Genomic DNA, 15,909 nt, shown 5'->3' with positions numbered 1-15,909 from the left:
TTTCTGTGACTGGGGCTTCTCTGGTGGCTCAGCTCGTAAAGAATCAGCCTGAAATGTGGGAGACCTAGTTTGATCCCTGAATTGGGAAGATCCGCTGGAGAAGGGAACAGCTACGCACTTCAGTGATCTGGCCTGGAGAATTCCGTGGACTGTATAGTCCATGGAGTTGCAAAGAGTCGCACACAACTCAGCGACTAAGCACAAACTCTCCCGTCAGCTTCACGTTATTCCCTCAGGAGGGGCACAGACAGGCTCTTTCACTTTTTCTATTACCGAGTAATAATCTTTCATACATACGTATACATATAAAAATCTTGGCATTATTAACAACATTTGTGGGCCTAGAGGGCATTGCTGCTGCTGCTGCTGCTGCTGCTGCTGCTAAGTTGCTTCAGTCGTGTCCGACTCTGTGCGACCCCATAGTCGGCAGCCCACCAGGCTCCGACGTCCCCGGGATTCTCCAGGCAAGAACACTGGAGTGGGTTGCCATTTCCTTCTCCAGTGCATGAAAGGGAAAAGTGAGAGTGAAGTCACTCAGTCATGTCCAACTCTTCGCGACCCCATGGACTGCAGCCCATCAGGCTCCTCCGTCCATGGGATCTTCCAGGCAAGAGTCCTGGAGTGAGTGCCATTACCCTCTCGATGCTAAGTGAAATAAGTCAGAGAAAAACAAATTGCTGTCTGATCTCATATATGGAATCTAAAATGCAAAACAAAGAAAACAGTATGAGAGAGACTCATAGAAGCAGAAAGTGAACGGGCGGCTGCAGGAAGGAAGGGGGTTGGAGGGGCAAAACACTGAAGGGGACAAACGTCCAGCTACAAATAAGTCACAAGCAAGTAACTTCAGCATAAGGAATATGGTCAGTAATGTAATAAATCTGTATGGAAATGGATGGTGAGCAGACTCACTGTGGTCATCATTTCATAACATATGCAAATGTAGAATCCTTACGAGGTGGACCTGAAAGTAACATAACACTGCACATCAGATGTATTTCAATAAGAGAAGAGAACGAGGAGACTTCCCTGGTGGCCCAGCGGTTACGACTCTGCGCGTCCACTTCGGCGGGGAGAGCTTTGGATCTCTGGTTGGGGAACTAAGATCCCCACACGCCATGTGGCCAAAAACAAAAAGCAAACCTCCACTACACTGGGAATATTCACAATGAACACATCTGACAAAAAGAAACTCACATGCATAATAAGAAAAAGAGAAAGTGTCCCATTGTTTAGTAAAAATAATAATAATAAAGTTAGTTAACCCAATTTTTAAATGAGAAAATGATTCAAAAATTTCACAGAAATAAAATATCTAAATGGCCAAAGACAGATGGAAAATTCACAAGTTCATTAGTTACCAGAGACATGCAAAGTAAAACCACAAAGGCAACACCACCGCTCACAGGGGGGCGAAAATAAGAAGGTGGGAAAGCGGAGGGGCGGGTGAGGATGTGGGGTAGCCAGAACGCTCACAGTGTGAACTGACACCATCACTTCGAACCATATTCAGAAGGGCCTACTGGAGCTGAGTAGATGCACAGCACTACACACGGCAATTATGCACCAAGCTTTATTCCAACAGAAGCGCACATATACGCTCACCACTGGACATGATTTAAGACATTCAAGGCAATACTTTCCATCCTAACGTAAACTGGAAGCTAAGCAAATGCCTCTTTACTCTAGGGGGGATGTACGCATGGTGGTGATTCACACAATAAAATACTCCACAGCACCCAGAGTGTTAGACAAATCTTAAAATATTCAGTTGAGCAGAGGAAGCCACACACACACACACACACACACTCAAAGAGGCTGCAGAGAATATTCACCCTGAGATAAAGAACCAAAACACACAAATTTAACCCATGCTGTTGAAGTCAGCAAAGTCATTACCGTTGGAGAGAAGTTACTGGAAAACGTGAGTGCTCAATTTGCGAAAATTCACCAAGCTGTGCATTCAACATGTCTAATTTTTTGTGTATTATACTTCAGTAAAAGTCAACACACACACACACACATACACCGAAACACATCAGTGAAAAACCGCTGAAAAATCCAAAGACAAAACATTAAAAGAATGGGAAATAGACATATCATTTTCAAAGGAGCCACAGAGGAGATACAGTTTATCTGAACAGAAGTGATTAATGCTGTATTTAATGTGCTGAATAAGCTAACTGCCAACCTAGAACTCTAGGACACCAGGAAACATCCTTCAAAACTAGAAGTGAAATAAAGACATTTCAGTGGGCGTGAGAAACTGTATTTACCACCAACAGACGGCCAGGTTTCCTCGGCCCAAACGGCATCCTCTCCACTCCCCCTTCCGCAGTCCAGGGCTGGAACACAGCCCCTCAGATAGAGCTAGGTTTCTGCTAACAGGGGGACTGGGCACTGGCTGCTCATAGACCACCATCAGCGTCTGACAGAGCTCCTCCCGGGAGAAGCGGCCGATCCCTGGCCTCGGGGACAGAGGAGAAGGGATTTCACGAGGGGCTCCCGTCCTGCAGGGCTCCGTGTGCACACGCGCCCTCCTACCCCCGGTCCTGCTCTCATTTCAGCACCCAGCTGGGGGCCCCCCCGGGTCCCAAGCCCAGGGCCAGGTCCCAAGGTCACTCAGTCCCTCTGGGATTTTGCCTGTGCTCACGGGCCAGCCCCGCCTCCCCGGGTTCCATCCCTGCCCGGGGAAAAGGGCAGAGAACCCACGTGATAGGATATTTTTAATGCGCTCGACACCTCCCTGGAATGTAACATATATCGTAATATTAAACACTCAGGGGAGGATTTCAGGGGTTTCATTTTCAATACGAGGACCTGTTGGCATAAAATGATGTAACTCTTTGCTCAAGAACAGAGTCGGGACTGACGGTCAAGTCAGTGTGCGGCACAAAGCATGTTCTGCTCACGGGTGGAGGATGGGGCTCCCACCTCGGGGTGCACCCGGAAGATCCTACACGCCCTGGAGCAGCTGAAGCCGGAGAGCCGCAACTACCAGGCCCACGCACCTGGAGCCCGAGCTGCACAGGAGAAGCCGCCGCAAGGAGAACCCGCGCATCGCAACCAAGAGCGGCCGCCCCCGCCCCCCACCGCAACGACAGGGAGCCCGGGCAAAGCCGCCAAAACAGTACAAATAAATACGTGAAAATCTCAAAAGGAGCTCTGGAGAGTTGGGGGCATGCGGCATGGGAACCCCGTGCTGAGGACCCGAGGCTGGGAAGCCTGTTGGCGCAGGAGGCGCGGGCGGGGCTGGGGGCGCTCCGTGGAGGGGGCTCCTCCAGCGCCAGGCTTGCCCCTCGACCTGGGGTCCGCTGCGTGCCAGGATTCTCTCACTGCCCCATCCCGCGCCCCGGTGATGGGACACTACCTCTGCACGGAGGCTGTGTGTCCCAGCGCCGTGTGCAGTGGACTTTCTGATGATGGAGCACAGACTACTTTAAACTCCTTCATTTGGAGCCTATTGGCCCCTGGACAAAGTCTCTGACTTAAGACTGTTTTTCCTTCTTAGAACGGTGCTCGTTGCATGCCTGCTGACAGGTGAGATTGACCAGAACTTAAGTCTACAAATAATAAATGCAGAGAAAAGGAAACCCTCCCACACTGTGAGTGAGAATGTAAATTGGTGCAGCCACTATGGAAAACAGTATAGAGGAAGGTCCCTCAAAAAAGGCAAAATACAGCTACTGTATGGACCAGCAATCCCACTCCTGGGCATAAGCCCAGAGAGAAGCATAATTGGAAAAGGTACACTCATACCCCAGTGTTCACTGCAGCACTGTTTGAAAGACAAACATCGTATGATTTCACTTATGCGTGGAATCGAAAAAAAAGATATGGAAGAAATTATTTACAAAACATAAAGGGAATTGCAGACATAGAAAACAAACTGATGGTTACCAAAGACGAAGTAGGGAGAGACAAATTAGGAGTCGGGGGTTACAGATACACCCTAATGTATAGAAAGTATATAAACAACAAGGACCTATGGTATAGCACAGGGAAAACTATAGTCAGCATCCTATAATAACCCATGACGGAAAAGATTCTGAAAAGGTATATCACTCAACGATTTCTCTGCACAGCTGAAACTAACACAGCATTGTAAATCACCTGGACTCCAATATAAATAAACAAGTAATCTGTGTCACAGCAAATCCAAGGCTAAACGCACTTTTACATTTGCAAAGCGGGAGTAAGATGATCAACCTAGACCTTAAGGTCCCATTTTCTACTGGGTCCAGTCGGCAGTGGAGCAATGGTTGGAAATCAGGCACGGAATTCACCGAGACGAATCTCTTCGCAGTCTCACTCGGCAGTCTGAAGACAGGAAATGAGATTGTGTGCAGAGTGCAGAAAGCCAGAGTCTAGAATGTGCTCAGAAAGACCGGGCTGGTGGGAGAGTCAGTCTGCCACAGATCAGACTGCACCCTGGCATCTGGGGTTCCCCTCATGTAACAATAAACTCCCCAACAGATCAGTTCAGTTCAGCCGCTCAGCCGTGTCCGACTCTTTGCAACCCCATGGACTGCAGCACACCAGGCCTGCCTGTCCACCACCAACTCCCGGAGTTGACTCAAACTCATGTCCATTGAGTCGGTGATGCCATCCAACCATCTCATCCTCTGTTGTCCCCTTCTCCTCCTGCCTTCATGGATCAGCCTTCACTAAATCCAATCAGAAGGTGAACCTCACCCGCTAGACACAACTTCTTGGGAAGGGTGGGCACCATCCTTCTTAACGTCACAGGACAATGGAGCACGGCTTCCTGTGGGTCCCAGAACACCCGTGCCACCAAAGGAACACGGAGGTGACCCATGCACCCTGATTAGACAGTGTTCTGAGGATCTCCTATAGGCTTGATTCTAGAGTCAAACACATTCAGAAATCAGTTAGCATTAACGACGCCTGTGACGTTTTTATTTCTTCTAAAGTGTTAGGGCTCACCCATCTGAAGATCTTTGCCCAAGATATTGTCGAATGCTTCCTTCTCTTTCCCTATAATTTCACCTGATTTAGAAAATGCCAATTCATTCCTGGCATTTAGCTATAATGAAATAATTTAGCTTTCCCTCATCACCTTCAAACCCAAACCCATAAACTCTGTGATTTCTTTATTTCATGCTGACCTATTGCTGTAAACCATTCCCCCCAGGACCAATCTTGTTTCCCACCTTAGACTTATCTGTGTAACTGTTTTGTTAATTTAGTTTTTCTTTGACACCAGACCTTCCATGAGGGCGGGGAATACATCTGGTTTGCCCAATTTTATCTCCTCATTTCCTAGGAAAAGTGAAAGTCATGTCCAAATCTTTTCGACCGCATGGACTGAAGCCCCCCAGGTTCCTCTGCCCATGCAATTCCCCAGGCAAGAATACTGGAGTGGGTGGCTGTCCTCTTCTCCAGGGGATCTTCCCAACCCAGGGATTGAACTCAGGTCTCCCACATTGCAGGCGGATTCTTCACCCTCTTAGTCACTAGGTAAATTCATTTCCTGGGATGGCCATGGATTGACATGCTTAAATATTTCTTGAGTGAACAGGGATAAGATTCCTAAATGGGGAAGGATGAACTAAAGGGCAAGTCCAAGCAGTCATGGAACGGTTGTTAAGGTGAGTGATCTCGAGCAGTCAGAGAAGAGATGATGTCATTGGAAAAAACAAACCAAGCACCTCATGGCATTTTCCAGTCCCCGAATTACTGTGAGTTATCCTGTAAGCACGACCTAAGACAAGGATGGAAGTGTAGGCAGTTTATCTGAGAAGCAAGAAGGTGGGAGTGGGGCAGGGAGAGTGTGAAGGAAAGGAATTCCTGGTAGAGAAGTGTTCCTGAGGTCCCTGCAGGAGGTGTTGCCAGGGGCTCCACCAGGCCCTCGAGAGTGTAGAGAGCGCCCTGCAGGGTCTTCCCTCCGAAGGCAGAGACACTTGGGAATGTATTCATAGGCTCCTCTTCCCCACTGCTTGGAATTGCCCCAGGGATGGTACAGCCTTCCAGGTTGAGGTCCGAGGTCCGGGCTGAAATTGGTTCTGACACCTACAGAGCCGTCAACCACATGGAACAAGAAAGAGCAGGTCACTACAGGGATGTGAAATGGAGGCTAAAAACACAGGCTTGAAAACCTTTGTTCATTGGGTTGAATCCAGTCTGTTAACTTGACCTCACCCCTTCTGAAAGCCTCTGCGTCTTTGCCTTCTGGACCAGAAGACAATGTCTCTTTCAATCCCTGCTTCCTCGTTTGCCTCCCAGCCAGCGTTTCAGTTCTGAAGTCAGAAGGTATTCTCACCCTTTAAGGAGAACAGAGCGGAGAGATGCTTACTCACCTCCCAGATCACACCACAACTCTAGGTCACTTCAGGCCGAACCTGTTGGAACCACTGCAAGTCTAGCCTTGGAAGCCAGCAGCACGTTGAACAAAGGAAATCACACCTGGAATATGAAGGCCGCTGCCTGGGGAGGGAGAGAGAGAAAGGGGCGCTGGGAGCGGCCTGGGCCCCTGCCGCAACTTGGGGAGCAGAGCCCAGATATGGGGCCTGGAGCAGAGCCGGCCTCACATGAACTGTCTGTGTTCTTCTCTGATGGGGACACTGAGGGGCAAGCAGAGTGGGAGAGGCGGGATGGGACAGTTCTTGCAAGACCGTGGTCACCAGGGAGAACCTGCTCATGTAGACCCCAGGGAGCTGGGCCACCAGGGAGGGGGAGGGGGAGTGGAGGGGGAGGGGGAGGTAGGGGAGGGGAGGGGGGAGGGGAGGGGGCAGGCGGGCTGAGTGGTGCGGGGAGCGCGGGGAGCCGAAGGAAGTGGACTGGAGAGTCCTCAAGACACCGCGGTGAGAGTCACTCAGCCATCAGAAAGTCAGACTTGTGGTCACTATAAAATTAATTTCTATGAACCAACCACTTTCAGATCCACAAAGAAATCCCAGCTTCCCCTGAGTAGGAACAACAAAAACAACAGCAGAGGAAAATTCTAAGGGATACATGTAATACGGAACGTGGAAAACTGAGCCCACGTGAGTGTGTATCTTTCCAACATCCCGGAACGGCACAGAAACCACCTTTGCAGAAATGAAGAGCCACATCCGACCCTGGGACAGAGCCCCTGGGCACGGCGAGTGTGGCAGTCCTTCTTCAGCTGAATTATAGATGAGCCCCAGTCCTCAAAACGCACCAACAAGCATTTTTTCAAAAAGTAGACACATTGATACTAAACTTTATATGGAAAAATCACACCCAGGAGACACCCCAGGAGAAGCAGTATGCAGGCAGAGGGGATGAGCTCTACCAGAACCTAAAACACACCGTAGAGGGGCTTCTCTGCTGGTCGAGTGGTTAGACTTTGCCTTCCGATGCCGGGGGTTCCATCCTTGGTTGAGGAGTTAAGATCCCATAGGCCGAACAGCCAAAAAGCCAAAACAGAAAAAGAAACAGTATTGCAACAAATTCCACAAAGACTTTAAAAACGGTTCACATTAAAAATGTTTTTTAATTTTTTAAAGATGCCACATACACCATAGAGCCTCTGAGTCACGCGGCGATAAGAAAGCCTGGGTGCATCTCCTTCCTCCAGGAAAAGAACCAAACAGAGCACCAGCCGTGTTCCCCAGGCATTTCAAACAGTGGGGTTTGATAAAGAGTGTGGTTCACACGCACGCGGACGCTTCTGGGAGAAGACAGCATGTGGCTGCAGCATAAGGTCAGCAGCTGCGAACATTATTAAGTGAATGTTTAAGAAGGAACGCGGTGTGTTCCAACTCTCAGAGTATCAATATCTCCCCACGAAGGGCAAACAGCAGCTTCACTCTGGAGAAACCCGGGGCTCGCCGAGTTCACCCGCAATCACCAACGGGGAGAAACAGGGATAACACGGCTCGGCTGGTGTTCCGCCCCCAGCGCACAGCCTGCATCTGACCCGAAGCGGTCTGAGTGCCGCTCTGTGTGCCTCACACCTCCTTTCTCGGCCGGCTCCCCCTTCCCGGCAGCCCGGGCACTGCTCTCATCACCAGGGCTCTGGGGGGAGCAGAGACTGATGGGAACGTCACTGCGTCCAAACAGGCGGCCCCGAGCGTCCAAACAGGCGGCCCGAGCCAGAGACTCGGGATGAACACAAGCCATTCAAGACCAGGAGGGGCTCAGACCTTGGGCAGGAGCCGCTCATCTGCTGACTGCATGGCCCTGAGCCCGGCATCGGGCTCTCGTCTCCTGATGGCACATTTGGACCATGCCTGAAGCACACGTCGGGGTTTATGATGGGTGGAAATTGTTTTCTGAACAAAAAGGATTCTTACATCTTATGTGGGGTGGCCTCGGAGACTGACATGTACGAAAATAGCTGCTCGGCTTCCGGTGAATAGGTGCTGATGGTTGGGGGGAGAAAGGCCATCAGACCGGGAAGGGTTAGGGCAGCTTAATAGTCCTGTGCGGCCTCAGAAGCAGTCAGAAATGTCTGTAGAACCCAGGGCCCGCTCCAGCCTCAGCCTGCAGAAACCAGGTCCGGGTTCCGGGTAAAATCGGTCCTCTTCCTGCGGGGACGCTTATATGAGAGCCGCGTGACAGGAAGCACCAGCCTCTGACTGGACACACCGTGTGGTCTGTCTGTCTGGAGGGAACCCAGGTCTCCTCCATCCGCACAGCCCGGACCGCAGGGAGGAGATGCCATGGCCCCCACCCTGACCGCCCTGCTCTGCCTCGGTGAGATGAGAAGGGGCAGGGGGAGCCCTGGTCTGGAGGGACCCCCCAGCCAGCCTGCTCCCTCAGGGGACCCCAGGGCCCAGGAGGCTCCCGGGGACGAGAGGCGCTGCTCAGAGCTGAGGGCAGACCTCTCACAGGGCTCTCTCTTCCAGGGCTGAGCGTGGGCCTGAGGACCCAGGTGCAGGCCGGTGAGTCTGTCCCCAGGGCCCAGCTCCCTCCTCTCGTGGGGACAATGGTCTCCCCCAGGCCGTGGGGAGGCAGACAGCAGCTCGGGGCTCACAGAGGGGGAGTCTGGGAGGACTGGGCTGAGAGCCGGGGCCTGGGGGGACGCCTGGTGAACCCGCCTCTGATTTCCTTCCAGGGACCCCCCCCAAACCCACCATCTGGGCTGAGCCGGGCTCTGTGGTCCCCTCGGGGAGCCCCGTGACCATCTGGTGTCAGGGGACGCCGGGAGCCCAGGTGTTCCATTTCAGTAAAGAGGTAAGCCAGGTTGTCTGGGAGAGACAGAAAGTACTGAAACTCAGGCACAAGCCCCAGCTCGCCATCCCACAGATGACCGAGCAGCACGCAGGGAGGTATAAGTGCTACTACAGAACCCCCGCTGGCTGGTCAGAGCACAGTGACCCCCTGGAGCTGGTGGTGACAGGTGAGGGACACTCGGGGGCCTCAGCCTGCGCCCTCGGAACGGGGGTCTGATCTCAGGGTGTGACCCTCTCCCAGCCCAGCCATGGGTAGGGGAGGGTGGGGGCCCCAGGGATCAAGCTGCCTCCCTCTCTCCTAGGAGCCTACGGCAAACCTAGCCTCTCAGCCCTGCCGAGCCCTGTGGTGACCTCGGGAGGGAACGTGACCCTCCAGTGTGGCTCCCAACAGGGATTTAACAGATTCCTTCTGACCAAGAAAGGAGAAGACAAGCTCTCCTGGATCCTGGATGGACAGCGAAGCCCCAGCGGGCAGACCCAGGCCCTGTTCCCCGTGGGCCCCGTGACCCCCGGACACGGGTGGACGTTCAGATGCTACGGATTTAACAGGGACATCCCCCAGGTCTGGTCGGCCCCCAGCGCCCCCCTGGAGCTGGTGGTGACAGGTGAGGGACACTCCGGGGCCTCAGGCTCTGCCTTCGAGTAGGGGGTCTGCTTTCAGGGGGTGACCCTCTCTCAGCCCAGCCCTGGGGGAGGGGAGGGGAGGGGAGGGTGGGAGTCCCAGGGAACAAGCTGCCTCCCTCTCTCCTAGGAGCCTACGGCAAACCCAGCCTCTCAGCCCTGCCGAGCCCTGTGGTGACCTCGGGAGGGAGCATTACCCTCCAGTGTGGCTCCCATCTGGAATTTAACACATTCCTTCTGACCAAGGAAGAAGACAAGGCCTCTTGGACCCTGGATGGACAGCGAAGCCCCAGCGGGCAGACCCAGGCCTTGTTCCCCGTGGGCCCCATGACCCCCAGAAAAGGGTGGATGTTCAGATGCTACGGCTTTTATAGGGACACCCCCCAGGTGTGGTCAGCCCCCAGCGACCCCCTGGAGCTCCTGGTCTCAGGTGAGGTAGTCCTGTCCTGAGCCCATACATTTATGCAGACAAGACAACGTACTGGGGTCTCTGCTCCCAGGGGAGCCCCTGTGAGAGGGGGAGGAGAGGAGCGTGGGGCTCCACGACAGACACACAGACTGAGAGACCATGAGGCCTAGGGCCAGGCCCGGAGAAGTGGGTCCACGTGGGAAGCGGTCCCAACAACCCAGCGCGTGTCTATCCGCAGGGCTGTCTGGGAAGCCCTCCCTCCTGAGCCCACAGGGCCCCATCGTCACCTCTGGACAGAACCTGACCCTCCAGTGTCGCTCTGACGTCAGCTACGACAGGTTCGCTCTGTCCAAGGAGGGGGAACAGCACCTCCCCCAGCGCCCTGGCCAGAGGCCCCAGGGGGGGCTCTCTCAGGCGGACTTCCCCCTGGGCCCGGTGGGCATCATCCACGGGGGCCGGTACAGATGCTACGGTGGACACAGCCTCTCCTCCGAGTGGTCGGCCCCCAGTGAGCCCCTGGAGCTCCTGGTGGCAGGTGAGGAGCCAGCGGGTCCGTCGGGGACCAGACTCTGCACAGGCCCTGCCGGGGAGCCCCAGGGGTGATGCTGGGACCAGGGGGAGGGTCCCAGGGAGGGGGACAGAGGGAGACAGGGGTGGGGGGATGGAAGAGACTCGGAGAAACAGAGGCCGCGCTGAGGGTCCAGAGAGGCCCGCGGAGTCTCGCTCAGAACCAGGACCCTGCGCCCTCACCCCCTTCATCTCTGCAGGATGGCTCGGAGACAGCCCTTCTGTGTCGGTGCAGCCGGGCCCCTCGGTGGCCCCAGGGGAGAACGTGACCCTGCTGTGTCAGTCAGGAAACAGGACGGACACTTTCCTTCTGTCCAAGGAGGGGCCAGCCCATCGCACCCTACGTCTGAGCTCCGAGCACCAAGACGGGCAGTACCAGGCCGAGTTCTCCATGAGTCCTGTGACCTCAGCCCACGAGGGCACCTACAGGTGCTACCGCTCAGTCAGCAGAGAGCCCTACCTGCTCTCACAGCCCAGCGAGCCCCTGGAGCTCATGGTCTCAGGTGAGGGCCCAGTGGTCAGCTCTGAAGGAGCCCCCTTTCTAGGGTGGGAGTTGGGGGGCTCCAAAGAGAGTCAAGGAGGGTCATGCAGATGAGGACCCAGGCTTCAGAGGGACGGAGGGAAACACTCCCCCAAGCCCTTTCCCACATCCTGTCACCAGGCTTCTCAGGCGGTGGGGGAGGAGGCAGAGAGGCAGGGGCAGCCACGGGGCCGATTCAGAGACGCGCTGAGCAGAGTCAGTTCCAGGAAGCTGCAGACCCTCCCCAGTCGCAGGGGTCATCCAGAATCCTCTGGAGACCCCAGCCCCTTGACATGGGCTAAACCTAACAGCTCCTGAGACAATGGGGTCTCTGTAAAGTGAGTGGACAACTGGACACAGGCCTGTCCCTGGGTTCTTTGCTGATCCAACTCTGCTTCCAATCTCAGCACACCTGGTATCCCGGGGGCGGTGCTGGAGGTTGGGCAGAGAGGTGGGGCAATTGCAGCCTCCAGGGACTCTGAGGCTGTTGGATGAAAGGTCAGGGATCACGGAACAGGAGTTGATGGGGCCCAGCCAGGTGGGGGAGCAGCAGGGCTGAGGAGGGGAGAAGCAGCCCCACCCTCACTCCCTTCCTGATTCCTCAGGAGGTTGGGAGGTTCATCAACCCCCTCACTGGAGTGAGGGACTGCAGAGTAAGAGTGAGGGTCTTGGGGAGGTGGTGGCGGGTCTGGGGCGGGGCAGGGCTGAGTTATGCCCCCGATTCAGGCCCCCCTGTGGTCACTGACTCTGTCACCCCTTCCCCTCCCCCTTGCTGTTGGGGCCTCAGTTTCTCCCAGTGTAACAGGAGAGACCCGTGGCCCAGGTCTTAGATTCCTCAGTTCTGACCTGGGTGTGACCCCGCATCAGGAGAGGAGCACAGGGAGCCCCCAGGAGGTGACTGTGGGGGCCTGTCCCCTCCACTGCAGTGCGGTGACCGCCTGTGGGGTGGGGGAGCACCCAGAGCCCACCTCCAAGCAGCCCACCCCGCCCCCCGCCCCTGCTATGGTGGAGGAGGGGCGGGGACAAGGGAGGACCCTCAGCTCCAGCTGAGACCCTCGGACAGCCCCCTGCAGGTGACGGGCCCCCAGAGCAGGAAGCTGGTGTCCTCCTGGGGCCCGCTCAGGAGGAGCTCAGGGCACCCATGGCCCTGGGTCCAGTCCCAGCTCTGCTTGCTCCAGGCGGGGTCAGCAGGGGCCCGTGATCTCCAGCTCTGTGCCTCAGTTTCTTCCTCTGTAAAATGGGTGGGGTGGATTGGAGATGGATGCACAGACCGCAGCACAAGTCCGCACACAGTAGGTGCTCAGTTAAACGGCATCCCTGGCTCACTCAGCTGTCTCTGGTGCCCCAGGCCTCACGTGGTACCTGAGTGTCCTGATCGGGGTCTCGGTGATCTTCATCCTGCTGCTCCTCGTCCTCCTCGCCCTCCTCCTCCGACACCGGGGTCAGGACAGACGCAGGAAGTTGGGTGAGTAGGGACCCGGGTGAGCAGGGCCCCTGGAGGCTGAGGGGCTTCAGGCTCCACTCAAAGGGAAACCTAACAGATGGGAAGGTCAGCTTAGGAAACATCATCCAGAGACTGATAGTTGAAAACTCAGAAAGAAAACACCCACTGTCAGCTCAGGTGCCCTAATTTAAGCTGTTTCCTCCTGTCCAATGTCACAAACCACTGAACCACGCGCAAGAGCTCAGAGTGCCTCCTCTCCTCCTGAATCCCACGTGGACGGCGGGGTCGCCACATCCCTGGGGTGAGCCTCTGTCCTGGGTCCCAGCCCAGGCCAAGGCTGACTTCCAACCTCCCACAGGGGCCGCAGACCCAGGGCCCAAAGATAGGGGCCCGCAGAGCAGGTAACTCCCGCCCCGACACCCCCAGACTCCCCCGCCCACAGCACCCCACCTCCTCCCCCTGACACAGTGTCTCCTCAGCCCCAGCCCAGCCACAGACACCCAGGACCAGGCCATCTGTGAGCAGGAGAGGCGGCGGCCGGTGGGGGGCAGGGGGCATAGATACTTCTGGAGGCAGCGGGGGGGATGCTCAGAAGGGTGGGGGACCGGGGCTGGGGACTGAAACCCAACACAGCACCCCGCCCGGGGCGCAGGGCGGGGGCTCCAGCCCTGAGCGACTCCGAACCCTGCCCAGCGGTTCCCCCTTCTCTGCTGCAGATGCTGCCGTCAGCGACACACAGTCTGAGGTGAGGCTCCAGCTGGACCATCGGGTGAGACCCCGGCTCCCGTCCAGCCGCCACAGACCCTCTGTTGCCAAACTCAGCCCAGTGCACAGTCGCTGTGCTCACATCCCCGCTCCAGCCACGCCCACCCTGACCACTCCTTCCCGGCTCCCGGGGTCCTGCTCTGACCCCACCCTCCCCTTGCCCTGCCACCTCACGGCCCCTCCTTCGGGGCGCCTTTCCCAGCTCCGTGTCCTCTGGCTGACCTTCTGGTGTGGGGTGTAGCCCCAGGTCTCAAGAGGACGCGTGAGTCCGTGACTCGCCTGCATGCCCCAGGCCCCCCTCCTTCATCCCCCAGCAAAGGGCACGGGCCCTACGCCAACAAGCAGGCAGAGTCCCAGAATGTAAGGTCCTGAGGAGGAAAGTAAATCAAAAGATGGGGCTGAGCACACGGGGTGGGCACACTCAGGGCGGTCCTGAGGCAGGAGGGACGCGCTTTAGCAGGAAGACGGCGGTGTACTGTGGCAGATGACCAAGAGCTCAGGGCTCGGACAGAAACCAGGGCCGGACAAAGCACCCGGAGGCTCCCGGGCATCAGGAGGCCCCTGGAGTTTCCATCAGGAGAGTGAGCTGATCTGACCAGAGGGTCCAAGCCTCATCTGGGCACAGCAGGGAGCTGGCTGGAGGAGGGGCGGCCGACCCAGGAGGCGCCTGTCCTGTGTCACTGTCTCCAGGCGGGAGGCAGACCCCCAGAAGGGTACGGACGCCCTGTGAACCCCCGAGATCGAGATGAAGTCGGGAGGTGCCCCCCACTCCTCCCGGTCGGGGGGATTGAGGGAAGGACGGACAGACGCACAGTAGAAGGGTCCCTCCTCTCCAGGCCCCCAGGCGCCCCACTCACACATCTTCCCCCACAACAGGCTGCTACGTCTGAAGTCCACCAGGACGTGACCTATGCCCAGCTGAACCACTGGGCCCTCAGGAGGGGGACGGCCGCACCTCCTGGACCCCTGGCGGGGGAGACCCCAGCAGAGCCCAGTGAGTACGCTGCCCTGGCCGTTCGCAAGCCCAGGAAGGACCTGGACCACAGGCTCCTGGGACAGGAGCTCAGGGACCCCAGAAGGCACAGGAGCTGCCAGCAGTGGACACCACTTAACGACCAGCAGCGAGTCCCTCGGCTCCTAACAGACCACCAGTAGCCCGGGACCCTTAGGGAATAACCTAATGCTACCCTCAAAGATACCTAATATCCTTATATTTGGGAAATAACGCAACAGACTTCTCTAAAATCAGCGTGTGGATGAACAGTAGGCTGTCTCCAAGCTCCATTCCCCTCTGGTGGCTCAGGGGGCAGCCTCGCTCAGGTTCTTGGAATAACTGAACTTATTATGCTGGTGGGAATAAGGCTTCCTGTCGGCTGAGGGCCCTGCCCAGCTTCCAGAAGCTGTCCCAGTCCTTGCCTTGGGGGTCCTCGCTTCGTCTTTGAAGCCCAAACGGAAGATGAGACTTGCTGCCTCTCTCTGACCTCATCTGCTGCGTCCCTCTCCCACTGTTGAAGATGCGTGTAACACTTTGACTCCCCCAACTAATTTAGGATCATCCCCCTCTCTCAGCCGCATCTGCATGATGCTTCTGGCCATGTGAGGTAACATGCTACAGGCTTGGGGGATAGGAAAGTAGGTATCTTTTGGGGGGGGGGTCTTTATTCTGCCTGTCACACACTGTGAGTGTGCACACCGTTCAATGGTTATTAGTAAACGTATACAGTTGTGCAGCCATCACCCGGACCAAACACAGAACACGTTTCACCATCCCTCAAATTTGTTCCTGTCTGTAGGTGTGCTCTGAGCCCTGCCACTGGTTTGCTTTTTGTGTTTATAAATTTGCTTTTTAGGATATTTCATATAAATTACATCAAAAATATTTAGACTTTTCATTCAGGCTGTTTTCCTAAATTTAGCATAATTTCTTTTTAGTTTTTTCCACATTTAGCATTGATCTGTAGTTTGTTCTTTTTACTGTTGACTGTATTCCATGGATTGTATGTACTGTGTTTTTTTCATTCATTTACCAAGTCATAAACATTTGAATTGTATCCAATTGTTGACTATGATGAAAAAGCTTGCAAAAAATGTTCCACATATGTCCATGCATGTAAAAACATAAATGTGCGTATTGAGAACCAAAACCAAACCACCAGACAACACGGAAGTTGGAAAATGTTTTCAATAAATGATAATGTAAACAATATGCATCAAATGTATGAATTTAAAACACTGATATGTGCAGGAAAAAATTTATAAATTAAAAAAATTTAGAACCATGAATATATTACAAAATCCTAAAGAAATCAATGACCTCACCGCTCACACCAAGAATATAGGAAGAGATAGCAAATTATTTCACTTGAAGGTAGAAGGTAGGAAGAATAAGGACAAGGGTAGCTAATAATGAAGACAATCA

General features: G+C 55.0%; 1 protein-coding gene and 1 long non-coding RNA gene across 2 annotated transcripts; one reads left to right on the top strand and one right to left on the bottom strand.

Moving 5' to 3' along the window:
• Positions 1 to 1,557: 1,557 nt before the first annotated feature.
• Positions 1,558 to 12,815, bottom strand: LOC145512484 (uncharacterized). The gene is made up of 4 exons (XR_014058517.1): positions 12,644 to 12,815; positions 7,297 to 7,360; positions 6,321 to 6,447; positions 1,558 to 6,033 (listed from the first exon to the last, which is right to left on the bottom strand). It is a non-coding gene; the product is annotated as an uncharacterized LOC145512484 (long non-coding RNA).
• On the top strand, positions 8,622 to 15,688 carry LOC145512482 (leukocyte immunoglobulin-like receptor subfamily A member 6). Its single transcript, XM_081506171.1, has 10 exons — positions 8,622 to 8,685; positions 8,838 to 8,873; positions 9,047 to 9,331; positions 9,467 to 9,769; positions 9,916 to 10,215; positions 10,433 to 10,729; positions 10,962 to 11,264; positions 12,630 to 12,746; positions 13,442 to 13,494; positions 14,367 to 15,688. The coding sequence occupies exons 1-10, from the start codon at positions 8,652 to 8,654 to the stop codon at positions 14,643 to 14,645; spliced, it is 2,007 nt and encodes a 668-aa protein (XP_081362297.1). The 5' UTR covers positions 8,622 to 8,651; the 3' UTR covers positions 14,646 to 15,688.
• Positions 15,689 to 15,909: the final 221 nt, after the last annotated feature.

Source organism: Giraffa tippelskirchi, chromosome 7, assembly GCF_054371585.1.
Source record: "Giraffa tippelskirchi isolate mGirTip1 chromosome 7, T2T-mGirTip1v1.2.pri, whole genome shotgun sequence".
Classification (NCBI taxonomy): Eukaryota; Metazoa; Chordata; class Mammalia; order Artiodactyla; family Giraffidae; genus Giraffa; species Giraffa tippelskirchi.
The sequence above is the reverse complement of the archived record's forward strand: the minus strand, read 5'-3'. Positions and strand labels throughout refer to the sequence as shown.

Coding starts and splice junctions, on each gene's coding strand:
- LOC145512482 (XM_081506171.1), top strand. CDS start 8,652: ATGGCCCCCACCCTGACCGCCCTGCTCTGCCTCG. Junction 10,730..10,961: donor CCTGGAGCTCCTGGTGGCAG/GTGAGGAGCCAG, acceptor TCATCTCTGCAG/GATGGCTCGGAGACAGCCCT. Junction 11,265..12,629: donor CCTGGAGCTCATGGTCTCAG/GTGAGGGCCCAG, acceptor CTGGTGCCCCAG/GCCTCACGTGGTACCTGAGT.